Consider the following 13,292-nt stretch of genomic DNA (forward strand, 5'->3'; position numbering starts at 1 on the left):
AGTGACGTTTATTTGTGTTTTTTTGTAAATATGGAACAATAAATTAAATTTTTGGTGTAGTTTACATCATCAATCTAATACACTCTGAAACTTATTTGGTTATAAATTTTTGACCCTTAATATATATATATATATATATTATATTATATTCTCGCAGACACATTAAGCTGGAGGCGGAGCTAGCCGAGATGAGCTGGAGGGTGAGGTGGGAGGACATCATGTTCGGCTCGCCCGAGAAAAACAAGAAACTCGACAAGGGGAGCAGCGCTGCGTCAGCCAGGGTAAGCCAGTCGGTCAATGACGTCACTGGTCACGTGACTCATGCATCAAACGTCTGACAGTAAAGCCGTCGGTGTGCTGGGGTTAAGTACTTCACTGGAGTATGAAAAGTTTGTTTTGTTTCACGACACCAATAGAGCACATTCATTAATTAATCATCGGCTATTGGATGTCAGACATAATTTTGCACTTTCCCACAGATAGGAAAACACATGTCATGGCCTTTGTCCACTTGTGGTGCACTGGTTCGATCGAGAATGGATTCACCGAGGTGGTTCGATCCATCGACACAAACACTTCAAGCGAGCGCTCAACTGACTTAGCTAACTCCAGCCCCCTCTTTTTATTTTGCTGTTATGAGCTATTCTTGTGGTTTGTTCGATAACACTTTTAGAACTGGCTTCAAATCTTCATTGGTTATCCAAGCTTCTATTTTGTATTTGGAAACCCAAAACAAAACGGTATAATTGTTAATTGATGTATTTTGATATACGTGTTTCCATATATATATATATATATATATATAGAGAGAGAGAGAGAGAGAGAGAGAGAGAGAGAGAGAGAGAGAGAGAGAGAGAGAGAGAGAGAGAGAGAGAGAGAGAGAGAGAGAGAGAGAGAGAGAGAGAGAGAGAGAGGGAGAGAGATGTTTTATTTTTCAATTTGTTGACATGTTTGTTCATGAGCTACATATAGCTAACCGGCCTCGGTAGCGTAGTGGTTAAGCCATCGGACTACAGGCTGGTAGGTACAGGGTTCGCAGCCCGGTACCGACTCCAACCCAGACCGAGTTCTTAAGGGCCCAATGGTTAGGTGTAAGGCGACTACACCCTCTTCTCTCTCACTAACCACTAACAAACTGACAACTAACCCACTGTCCTGGACAGGCAGCCCAGATAGCTGAGGTGTGTGCCCAGGACAGCGTGCTTGAACCTTAATTGGATATAAGCACGAAAATAAGTTGAAATCAGTCAATCATACAGCTATTTCACGCACACATTGACGGACCATAGTTGTTAAACACTATAACGTATTTTGTTTTTCATTATTGGAGTCGTTTTTAACAACTGAAATGAGACATTGCTCAGGGTTTGTTGTTCAGAATATCTATTTCCGTACACCAAAAGTGTTTCTAGTCAGCACAATGCTTCTAATACCAAACCAACTAATATTTAGCAGTTTGTATACATTGTAGTTGCTTCCCTTTAGCTATTAATAAAACCATGCAGGAAACTGCTCATGACGCCAACATAATATTTCTGTTACAGAGGTACCGGCCTCGGTGGCGTCGTGGTTAGGCCATCGGTCTACAGCCTGGTAGGTACTGGGTTCGGATCCCAGTCGAGGCATGGGATTTTTTAATCCAGATACCGACTCCAAACCTTGAGTGAGTGCTCCGCAAGGCTCAATGGGTAGATGTAAACCACTTGCACCGACCAGTGATCCATAACTGGTTCAACAAAGGCCATGGTTTGTGCTATCCTGCCTGTGGGTAGCGCAAATAAAAGATCCCTTGCTGCTAATCGGAAAGAGTATCCCATGTAGTGGCGACAGCGGGTTTCCTCTCAAAATCTGTGTGGTCCTAAACCATATGTCTGACGCCATATAACCGTAAATAAAATGTGTTGAGTGCGTCGTTAAATAAAACATTTCTTTCTGTTACAGAGGTTGTCCTACGTCAGTTCGTGTTCTGTCGACACGATAGCGGTCCAGCTAAACAACGTGGGTAACAGACAGCTGTTCACGAAAACCGGTTACTACAAGGTAAAATCTAATATCATTGTTTGTTTAAATTGATTGCTTATTTCCAACTACGGTTTATTCACCCTTTCCGTTGACAAGATGTATGTTCAATCGTGTTTTTATTAAAATAAATAAATAAATTAACAATAGTTATGTTATTATTGTTATGATGCTGGTATTATTTTTTATATTATTATTATTATTATTATTGTTGTTCTAGTAGTAGAAGTAGTAGTAGTAGTAGTAGTAGTAGTAGTAGTAGTAGTGGTATTTATTATTATTATTATTATTTATTATCATTATTAGTTATTATTATTATTATTATTATTATCAATATCATTATTATCACTGTTATTATTATTATTATTGTTGTTGTTGTTGTTGTTTTTAATGTTGTTGTTGTTGTGTTGTTAAAGGTCTAGACTATTTTCCTATTTGTAAGAATGTTCAGTATATACTCTTCAAAAAAAGTAGGGGAACCTGAAATATTAATGTTAATATCAACTATTAGACCGAACATACGTTTTGACCACAGACATCCTAGTAAAGAACGTTCAGGTCTGTTTATCAACACATCGAAACACATTCCATAGTTTGCACATGCATCACGCAGTTGCCCCGTACATTTTCAAATTTCACTTCTGACCCCAATGGTCATTCAAGATCTTTGGTGGTCATAAAACCTACTGTAATACTGAACTACCGGTTGTAATGTTTTCCCAATTAATTCACTATTATCATATAATCATTCCCCACAGCTAATATACCTTACACTTTTGGCAATTGTAAATTCTTATTAGAGTTCCCCTACTTTGTTTTGAAGAGTATAGAAACGTCTCATTGAACTGTTTGACTTGCAGGGAGCGATTATATCGGTGAAGGCGATTACCAGATCCAGCATCACCGTGCACAAGCCGCTCCTCCTGGAAGTCAAAAAGGTAAATAATTTAACAGGTGCGTATCGTGATCAGGACCTGCGGGGGGTGGGGGGGGGGGGGGGGGGGGGGGGGGGGGGGGGGGGGGGGGGAGGAGAGGTCGAATATGAACCAAGTGGACCCTTTTTCTATTTTGTTTTTGCACCACCAGAAACTCCATATGTATAAACCTGTATATTTTACTTCTGAAAGCGGATCATTTGCTTCAGCGGGGGTTGGTGGTGGGTCGTCCTACTCCCCCCCCCCCCGACCCCCCCCCCCCCCCCCCAGTCTACGCCCCTGCTTAACTATAGGTATGTTATTTGTATTATTATTATTATTTTAAAACTTCTTTTTTTTAAATTTATATTTGGTAGTGATATTCACTTAGCGTCCATGTCCAAATTAAGCTCACACGGAAGCAGGCGTAGAACGGGAAAGAAAATAGTGAAAGATAATAGTGAAAGATACAAAGAAAAGCACAGAAATAAAATCAAAGACAAAGAAAGGTTGAAAGAAAACTCGAAGTAAGGATAGACATAAAAGAAAGAGTCGTACTGTGTAAATATCAAAGAAATATTAATTTTTATTATATAACATTTAGTGAAATATCCTAAAATATCAGTGAAATAAAAGTGTTATCAGTCACTCAGCTATTTGGGCTATTTGTCTAGTACAGTGTACTGGTCAAGGTCAATTTGTTTTTTATGAGAATTTATTTAAGGTCCATAACTGTAAACAAAATTGGGATTCATCTTTGTTTGACAGAGTTATGGCCTTGAATCGTACAATTAAATACAAGCATATACAATGCTCTCCTGTTTTCGAACACCAGCATTACAATGACATGAAACATAACAGTAAAAACTATTATACAATTAAATACAAGCATATACAATGCTCTCCTGTTTTCGAACACCAGCATTACAATGACATGAAACATAACAGTAAAAACTATTATACAATTAAATTTCAGGTGAAGGACTTACAGAACGATCACATTGTGAGGTTTGTTGGCGCCTGTATAGACTCCCCCAACCAGTGTATCCTCACTGAATACTGTCCCAAGGGAAGTCTACAAGTAAGTGAACTGTTGTTGTGGTTGTTGTGGTGGTGGTGGTGATGATGATTGTGATAATGATGATGGTGGTGGTGATGGTGATGATGATGATGATTGTGATGATGATAATAATAATGATGATGGTAGTGATGATGATGGTGGTGCTGATGGTGATGGTGGTGGCGATGATGATGATTGTAATGATGATAATAATAATGATGATGGTAGTGATGATGATGGTGGTGGCGATGATGATGATTGTGATGATGATGGTGATGATGATGATTGTGATGATGATTGTGATGATAATAATGATGATAGTGATGATGATGGTGATGGTGCTGATGGTGATGGTGGTGGTGATGATGATGGTGGTGATGATGATGATGATGATGTTTGTCGTGTTTGTTGGCGCCTGTGTAGACTGTATCCTCACTGAATACTGTCCCAAGGGAAGTCTACAAGTAAGTGAACTGTTGTTGTGGTTGGGTGATGGTGATGATGATTATGATGGTGTTGATAATGGTGATGGTGATGATGATGATGTTGATGATGATGATGATGATGATGATGATAATAATAATAATGTTAGTGATGATATGATAAATGTGATAAAGGTGGTGGTGGTGTTTAGTTACTCAAGGGCGATGCCAACAGGGACTGGGGGGGGGGGGGGGGTGTATCTCGTCCCAAACTGCAATATTACTTAAAATTCCAATGTTTAAATAATGAATATCATGAATGAATTTTCTTTTAATGGTGTAGATACAGCACCTTGGACGCTTACTTGGAATCTGTAGTGAGGACTATCTAAGTATGCTAGTGTATTCTGTAACACTGTGGGTTGTCCTGGGACGCTCACTTGGACTCTTTAGTGAGGACTATCTAAGTATGCTAGTGTATTCTGTAACACTGTGGGCAGTCCTGGGACGCTCACTTGGAATCTTTAGTGAGGACTGTCTAAGTATGCTAGTGTATTCTGTAACACTGTGGGTAGTCCTGGGACGCTCACTTGGAATCTTTAGTGAGGACTATCTAAGTATGCTAGTGTATTCTGTAACACTGTGGGCGGTCCTGGGACGCTCACTTGGACTCTTTAGTGAGGACTATCTAAGTATGCTAGTGTATTCTGTAACACTGTGGGCGGTCCTGGGACGCTCACTTGGACTCTTTAGTGAGGACTATCTAAGTATGCTAGTGTATTCTGTAACACTGTGGGTAGTCCTGGGACGCTCACTTGGACTCTTTAGTGAGGACTATCTAAGTATGCTAGTGTATTCTGTAACACTGTGGGTAGTCCTGGGACGCTCACTTGGACTCTTTAGTGAGGACTATCTAAGTATGCTAGTGTATTCTGTAACACTGTGGGTAGTCCTGGGACGCTCACTTGGACTCTTTAGTGAGGACTATCTAAGTATGCTAGTGTATTCTGTAACACTGTGGGTAGTCCTGGGACGCTCACTTGGACTGTTTAGTGACGACTATCTAAGTATGCTAGTGTATTCTGTAACACTGTGGGTAGTCCTGGGACGCTCACTTGGACTGTTTAGTGAGGACTATCTAAGTATGCTAGTGTATTCTGTAACACTGTGGGTAGTCCTGGGACGCTCACTTGGACTCTTTAGTGAGGACTATCTAAGTATGCTAGTGTATTCTGTAACACTGTGGGTAGTCCTGGGACGCTCACTTGGACTCTTTAGTGAGGACTATCTAAGTATGCTAGTGTATTCTGTAACACTGTGGGTGGTCCTGGGACGCTCACTTGGACTCTTTAGTGAGGACTATCTAAGTATGCTAGTGTATTCTGTAACACTGTGGGTAGTCCTGGGACGCTCACTTGGACTCTTTAGTGAGGACTATCTAAGTATGCTAGTGTATTCTGTAACACTGTGGGTAGTCCTGGGACGCTCACTTGGACTCCTTAGTGAGGACTATCTAAGTATGCTAGTGTATTCTGTAACACTGTGGGTAGTCCTGGGACGCTCACTTGGACTCTTTAGTGAGGACTATCTAAGTATGCTAGTGTATTCTGTAACACTGTGGGTAGTCCTGGGACGCTCACTTGGAATCCTTAGTGAGGACTATCTAAGTATGCTAGTGTATTCTGTAACACTGTGGGCGGTCCTGGGACGCTCACTTGGACTCTTTAGTGAGGACTATCTAAGTATGCTAGTGTATTCTGTAACACTGTGGGTAGTCCTGGGACGCTCACTTGGAATCCTTAGTGAGGACTATCTAAGTATGCTAGTGTATTCTGTAACACTGTGGGCAGTCCTGGGACGCTCACTTGGAATCCTTAGTGAGGACTATCTAAGTATGCTAGTGTATTCTGTAACACTGTGGGCAGTCCTGGGACGCTCACTTGGAATCCTTAGTGAGGACTATCTAAGTATGCTAGTGTATTCTGTAACACTGTGGGTAGTCCTGGGACGCTCACTTGGACTCTTTAGTGAGGACTATCTAAGTATGCTAGTGTATTCTGTAACACTGTGGGTAGTCCTGGGACGCTCACTTGGAATCCTTAGTGAGGACTATCTAAGTATGCTAGTGTATTCTGTAACACTGTGGGCAGTCCTGGGACGCTCACTTGGAATCCTTAGTGAGGACTATCTAAGTATGCTAGTGTATTCTGTAACACTGTGGGCAGTCCTGGGACGCTCACTTGGACTCCTTAGTGAGGACTATCTAAGTATGCTAGTGTATTCTGTAACACTGTGGGCGGTCCTGGGACGCTCACTTGGAATCCTTAGTGAGGACTATCTAAGTATGCTAGTGTATTCTGTAACACTGTGGGCGGTCCTGGGACGCTCACTTGGACTCCTTAGTGAGGACTGTCTAAGTATGCTAGTGTATTCTGTAACACTGTGGGCAGTCCTGGGACGCTCACTTGGAATCCTTAGTGAGGACTGTCTAAGTATGCTAGTGTATTCTGTAACACTGTGGGCGGTCCTGGGACGCTCACTTGGAATCCTTAGTGAGGACTATCTAAGTATGCTAGTGTATTCTGTAACACTGTGGGCGATCCTGGGACGCTCACTTGGAATCCTTAGTGAGGACTGTCTAAGTATGCTAGTGTATTCTGTAACACTGTGGGCAGTCCTGGGACGCTCACTTGGAATCCTTAGTGAGGACTGTCTAAGTATGCTAGTGTATTCTGTAACACTGTGGGCAGTCCTGGGACGCTCACTTGGAATCCTTAGTGAGGACTATCTAAGTATGCTAGTGTATTCTGTAACACTGTGGGCAGTCCTGGGACGCTCACTTGGACTCTTTAGTGAGGACTATCTAAGTATGCTAGTGTATTCTGTAACACTGTGGGCGGTCCTGGGACGCTCACTTGGACTCTTTAGTGAGGACTATCTAAGTATGCTAGTGTATTCTGTAACACTGTGGGCGGTCCTGGGACGCTCACTTGGACTCTTTAGTGAGGACTATCTAAGTATGCTAGTGTATTCTGTAACACTGTGGGCAGTCCTGGGACGCTCACTTGGACTGTTTAGTGAGGACTATCTAAGTATGCTAGTGTATTCTGTAACACTGTAGGTAGTCCTGGGACGCTCACTTGGACTCTTTAGTGAGGACTATCTAAGTACGCTAGTGTATTCTGTAACACTGTAGGTAGTCCTGGGACGCTCACTTGGAATCCTTAGTGAGGACTATCTAGGTATGCTAGTGTATTCTGTAACACTGGGTAGTCCTGGGACGCTCACTTGGAATCCTTAGTGAGGACTATCTAAGTATGCTAGTGTATTCTGTAACACTGTAGGTAGTCCTGGGACGCTCACTTGGACTCTTTAGTGAGGACTATCTAAGTATGCTAGTGTATTCTGTAACACTGTGGGTAGTCCTGGGACGCTCACTTGGACTCTTTAGTGAGGACTATCTAAGTATGCTAGTGTATTCTGTAACACTGTGGGTAGTCCTGGGACGCTCACTTGGACTCTTTAGTGAGGACTATCTAAGTATGGTAGTGTATTCTGTAACACTGTAGGTAGTCCTGGGACGCTCACTTGGACTCTTTAGTGAGGACTATCTAAGTATGCTAGTGTATTCTGTAACACTGTAGGTAGTCCTGGGACGCTCACTTGGACTCTTTAGTGAGGACTATCTAAGTACGCTAGTGTATTCTGTAACACTGTAGGTAGTCCTGGGACGCTCACTTGGAATCCTTAGTGAGGACTATCTAGGTATGCTAGTGTATTCTGTAACACTGGGCAGTCCTGGGACGGGACGTAGACAAGTGGTAAAGCGTTTGCTTGATGCGCAGTCGGTGTGGGATCGATCCCGTCAGTGGGCCCATTGGGCTATTTCTCCTTCCAGCCAGTTCATCAAGACTGGTATATCAAAGGCCGTAGTGTGTGCTATCCTGTCTGTGGGATGGTGCATGTAAAAGATCCCTTTCTGCATTAGGAAATATGTAGCGGGGTTTTCTCTGATGACTACAAGTCAGAATTACCAAATGTTTGCCACCCAATAGCTAATGATTAATTAATCAATGTGTTCTAGTGGTGTCGTTAAAGCGGATGTCTTGTCCAAGACTATATGTTAGAATTACAAAATGTTTGACACCCAATAGCTGATGATTAATTAATCAATGTGTTCTAGTGATGTCGTTAAAGCGGGTGTCTTGTCTAAGACTATATGTTAGAATTACCAAATGTTTGACACCCAATAGCTGCTGATTAATTAATGAATGTGCTCTAGTGGTGTCGTTAAAGCAGGTGTCTTGTCTAAGACTATATGTTAGAATTACCAAATCTTTGCCACCCAATAGCTGATGATTAATTAATCAATGTGCTCTAGTGGTGTCATTAAAGCAGGTGTCTTATTTAAGACTATATGTTAGAATTACCAAATGTGTGCCACCCAATAGCTGATGATTAATTAATCAATGTGTTCTAGTGGTGTCGTTAAAGCGGGTTTCTTGTCTAAGACTATATGTTAGAATTACCAAATGTTTGACACCCAATAGCTGATGATTGATTAATCAATGTGTTCCAGTGACGTCGATAAAGCGGGTTTCTTGTCTAAGACTGTATGTTAGAATTACCAAATGTGTGACACCCAATAGCCGATGATTAATTAATCAATGTGTTCTAGTGGTGTCGTTAAAGCGGATGTCTTGTTTAAGACTATATTTTAGAATTAACAAATGTTTGACACCCAATAGCTGATGATTAATTAATCAATGTGTTCTAGTGGTGTCGTTAAAGCAGGTTTCTTGTCTAAGACTATATGTTAGAATTACCAAATGTTTGACACCCAATAGCCGATGATTAATTAATCAATGTGCTCTAGTGGTGTCGTTAAAGCAGGTGTCTTGTCTAAAACTATATAGCCGATGATTAATTAATCAATGTGTTCTAGTGGTGTCGTTAAAGTGGGTGTCTTGTCTAAAACTATATAGCCGATGATTAATTAATCAATGTGTTCTAATGGTGTCGTTAAAGCGGGTTTCTTGTCTAAAACTATATAGCCGATGATTAATTAATCAATGTGTTCTAGTGGTGTCGTTAAAGCGGGTGTCTTGTCTAAAACTATATAGCCGATGATTAATTAATCAATGTTTTCTAGTGGTGTCGTTAAAGCGGGTTTCTTGTCTAAAACTATATAGCCGATGATTAATTAATCAATGTGTTCTAGTGGTGTCGTTAACGCAGGTTTCTTGTCTAAAACTATATAGCCGATGATTAATTAATCAATGTGTTCTAGTGGTGTCGTTAAAGCAGGTTTCTTGTCTAAAACTATATAGCCGATGATTAATTAATCAATGTTTTCTAGTGGTGTCGTTAAAGCAGGTGTCTTGTCTAAAACTATATGTTAGAATTACCAAATGTGTGACACCCAATAGCTGATGATTAATTAATCAATGTGTTCTAGTGGTGTCGTTAAAGCGGGTTTCTTGTCTAAGACTATATGTTAGAATTACCAAATGTTTGCCACCCAATAGCTGATGATTAATTAATCAATGTGTTCTAGTGGTGTCGTTAAAGCAGGTTTCTTCTCTAACACTATATAGCCGATGATTAATTAATCAATGTGTTCTAGTGGTGTCGTTAAAGCGGGTGTCTTGTCTAAGACTATATGTTACACTTACCAAATGTTTGCCACCCAATAGCCGATGATTAATTAATCAATGTGTTCTAGTGGTGTCGTTAAAGCAGGTTTCTTCTCTAACACTATATAGCCGATGATTAATTAATCAATGTGTTCTAGTGGTGTCGTTAAAGCGGGTGTCTTGTCTAAGACTATATGTGAGACTTACCAAGTGTTTGCCACCCAATAGCCGATGATTAATTAATCAATGTGTTCTAGTGGTGTCGTTAAAGCGGATGTCTTGTCTAAGACTCTATGTTAGAATTACCAAATGTTTGACACCCAATAGATAATGATTAATTAATCAATGTGTTCTAGTGATGTCGTTAAAGCGGGTTTCTTGTCTAAGACTATATGTTAGAATTACCAGGTTGATCTAGTTTTGTTGTTGTTTGTGTAGTTCGTTTCAGACAGTCGGACGTCCGTTCTGTCTGTATGTCTGTCTTTCAGTTATTTTCAAGTATTTTTGTTTTGTGTTTCAGGATGTGTTGGAAAACGATGAGATAAAGCTTGACTGGATGTTCCGGTATTCCATAATGCAGGACATCGTTAGAGTAAGTAAGCCCATCTTACTGGGGAAATATGCTTTAAAAAATTAAGACATGTATATACACTCACACAAATATACATACAAATGTACACACACACACACACACACACACACGAACACAAACACACACACACACGAACACAAACACACACACGAAAACACACTGACACTCACACCCGCACGCACACGCACGAACGCACGCACAAATATACATACTAACGTACACACACAAATACACATACATACATACACACAAACACACGCGCACATACAGGAACACACACGAACACACACACACACACACACACACACACACACACTAACATACGCACATGCACACGTACACACACACAGATGCACGCACGCACATACACGGACGCACGCACCAATATACACTAGCATACACACACACAAATATACATACTAGCACACCCACACACACACACACACACACACACACACACAAACATACATACATAGTAACTTATATATACACACATACACACACAAATATACATACACACACACACACACACACATTCGCACACACACACACACTCACACACACACACACATAAAATAAAAACAACAAACAATAAACAAACGGAACAAAGAAAACCAAACCAAACTAACGCAAAACAAAAGCCCAAAGAGAAGCGTGAAAGTTCAACTTAGCGCACTACGAGTACATTATTGATCGTACCGCGGCCTGTTTGATTGAGAGAGACAACACATTAATAAGTGATCACCAGGATGATAGGTGCACGCTTCTCACACCCTGGAGACTTCGGCATAAAAACTAAACCACAATTAATTTCGCTATAATTATGTTCCTATATAGTCTTAGTGGCTATAACATTTTTATTAATATCAGCAGGCCCGTGGATTTTTGTATGTACCTTTGCCTGCCTGGGGGACAAATACCCCGAAAAGGACAACCCCTGTTGTCCAGCTCTTTCTCCCAGCATATTGGTTTAAACAAAGACACCCTCTAAACCAGGCCGGAGTACACCCATTTTACACAAAAAGCACTACGTTTGCATGGGCCGGAATTACCACAAACAAGTCTTCAACGTCAATAAGTTACACATGTTTACAAACTATATCTTCTCCCCTGTCAACTTCAGTCAAATTTTGACCAACCAAATGCGAAGATAACTGTAATCTGAGGCCAGACTTTGTGCACCCTTCTGTACAGACAGTGAAAATTCGCTTGGGGATCGTGAAATATATAACAGAAAAATAAAAATAGTTTTACAAAATTTTATTATATAGTACCAGGGCTTCTAGAAAAAAATCTAACCATGATTACAAATTCACTAGCCCTACTTGAAAGGGATATACCCTAGTTTTTAAATACTAAGGCATATTTTTTACTATTATAGCTGTTTTTCATAAATGAAATCATACTTTACTTAGTTTTTATGGTTTGGGATTATCAGTTTCCATACATTCGAAGTGTTCTTGGTCATCCTGGTGTTTTTAATATCACAAAATGCATTTTTCATATTTTTTAAAACGCACATACGTCTGAGAAGTAACAGTTATGGAGTCGAGTTTTAGTCTATTTTTAGAGGGTATTTCACCATTTCAAAGTCACATACTCCTGTTTCACCCAATTGCAACATGTTTGTAGATTAATTAAACTTAGTGTTAATTTTCACGGGTTGAAACTAGGGTCTGTCCCTTTAACTAAACTTAGTGTTAATTTTCACGGGTTCAAACTAGGGTCTGTCCCTTTAACTAAACTTAGTGTTAATTTATACGGGTTGAAACTAGGGTCGGTCCCTTTAACTAAACTTGGTGTTAATTTGCACGGGTTGAAACTAGGGTCTGTCCCTTTAACTAAACTTAGTGTTAATGTTCATGGTTTGAAACTAGGGTCTGTCCCTTTAACTAAACTTAGTGTTAATTTATACGGGTTGAAACTAGGGTCGGTCCCTTTAACTAAACTTAGTGTTAATTTTCACGGGTTGAAACTAGGGTCTGTTCCTTTAACTAAACTTAGTGTTAATGTTCACGGGTTGAAACTAGGGTCTGTCCCTTTAACTAAACTTAGTGTTAATTTTCACGGGTTCAAACTAGGGTCTGTCCCTTTAACTAGACTTAGTGTTAATTTATACGGGTTGAAACTAGGGTCTGTCCCTTTAACTAAACTTAGTGTTAATGTTCACGGGTTGAAACTAGGGTCTGTCCCTTTAACTAAACTTAGTGTTAATGTTCACGGGTTGAAACTAAGATCTGTCCCTTTAACTAAACTTAGTGTTAATGTTCACGGGTTGAAACTAGGGTCTGTCCCTTTAACTAAAGTGTTAATTTATACGGGTTAGTGTTAATTTATGTTACGGGTTGAAACTAGGGTCTGTCCCTTTAACTAAACTTAGTGTTAATGTTCACGGGTTGAAACTAGGGTCTGTCCCTTTAACTAAACTTAGTGTTAATGTTCACGGGTTGAAACTAGGGTCTGTCCCTTTAACTAAACTTAGTGTTAATTTATTCGGGTTGAAACTAGGGTCTGTCCCTTTAACTAAACTTAGTGTTAATGTTCACGGTTTGAAACTAGGGTCTGTCCCTTTAACTAAACTTAGTGTTAATGTTCACGGGTTGAAACTAGGGTCTGTCCCTTTAACTAAACTTAGTGTTAATTTATTCG

At 40.3% G+C, this 13,292-nt stretch overlaps 1 protein-coding gene across 1 annotated transcript in view; it reads left to right on the top strand.

Moving 5' to 3' along the window:
* The first annotated feature begins 214 nt into the window (after positions 1-214).
* The window catches only part of LOC121373841 (atrial natriuretic peptide receptor 1-like), a 48,547-nt gene continuing 35,469 nt past the window's right edge, over positions 215-13,292 (top strand). The window contains exons 1-5 of the mRNA XM_041500615.1: positions 215-281; positions 1,942-2,040; positions 2,880-2,957; positions 3,910-4,014; positions 10,572-10,643. Of these exons, the coding sequence (XP_041356549.1) occupies positions 219-281; positions 1,942-2,040; positions 2,880-2,957; positions 3,910-4,014; positions 10,572-10,643 (417 nt within the window). The 5' untranslated portion in view covers positions 215-218. The remainder of the gene's footprint in view (positions 282-1,941; positions 2,041-2,879; positions 2,958-3,909; positions 4,015-10,571; positions 10,644-13,292) is intronic.

The sequence above is a fragment of the Gigantopelta aegis genome, chromosome 5, assembly GCF_016097555.1.
Source record: "Gigantopelta aegis isolate Gae_Host chromosome 5, Gae_host_genome, whole genome shotgun sequence".
NCBI lineage: Eukaryota > Metazoa > Mollusca > Gastropoda > Neomphalida > Peltospiridae > Gigantopelta > Gigantopelta aegis.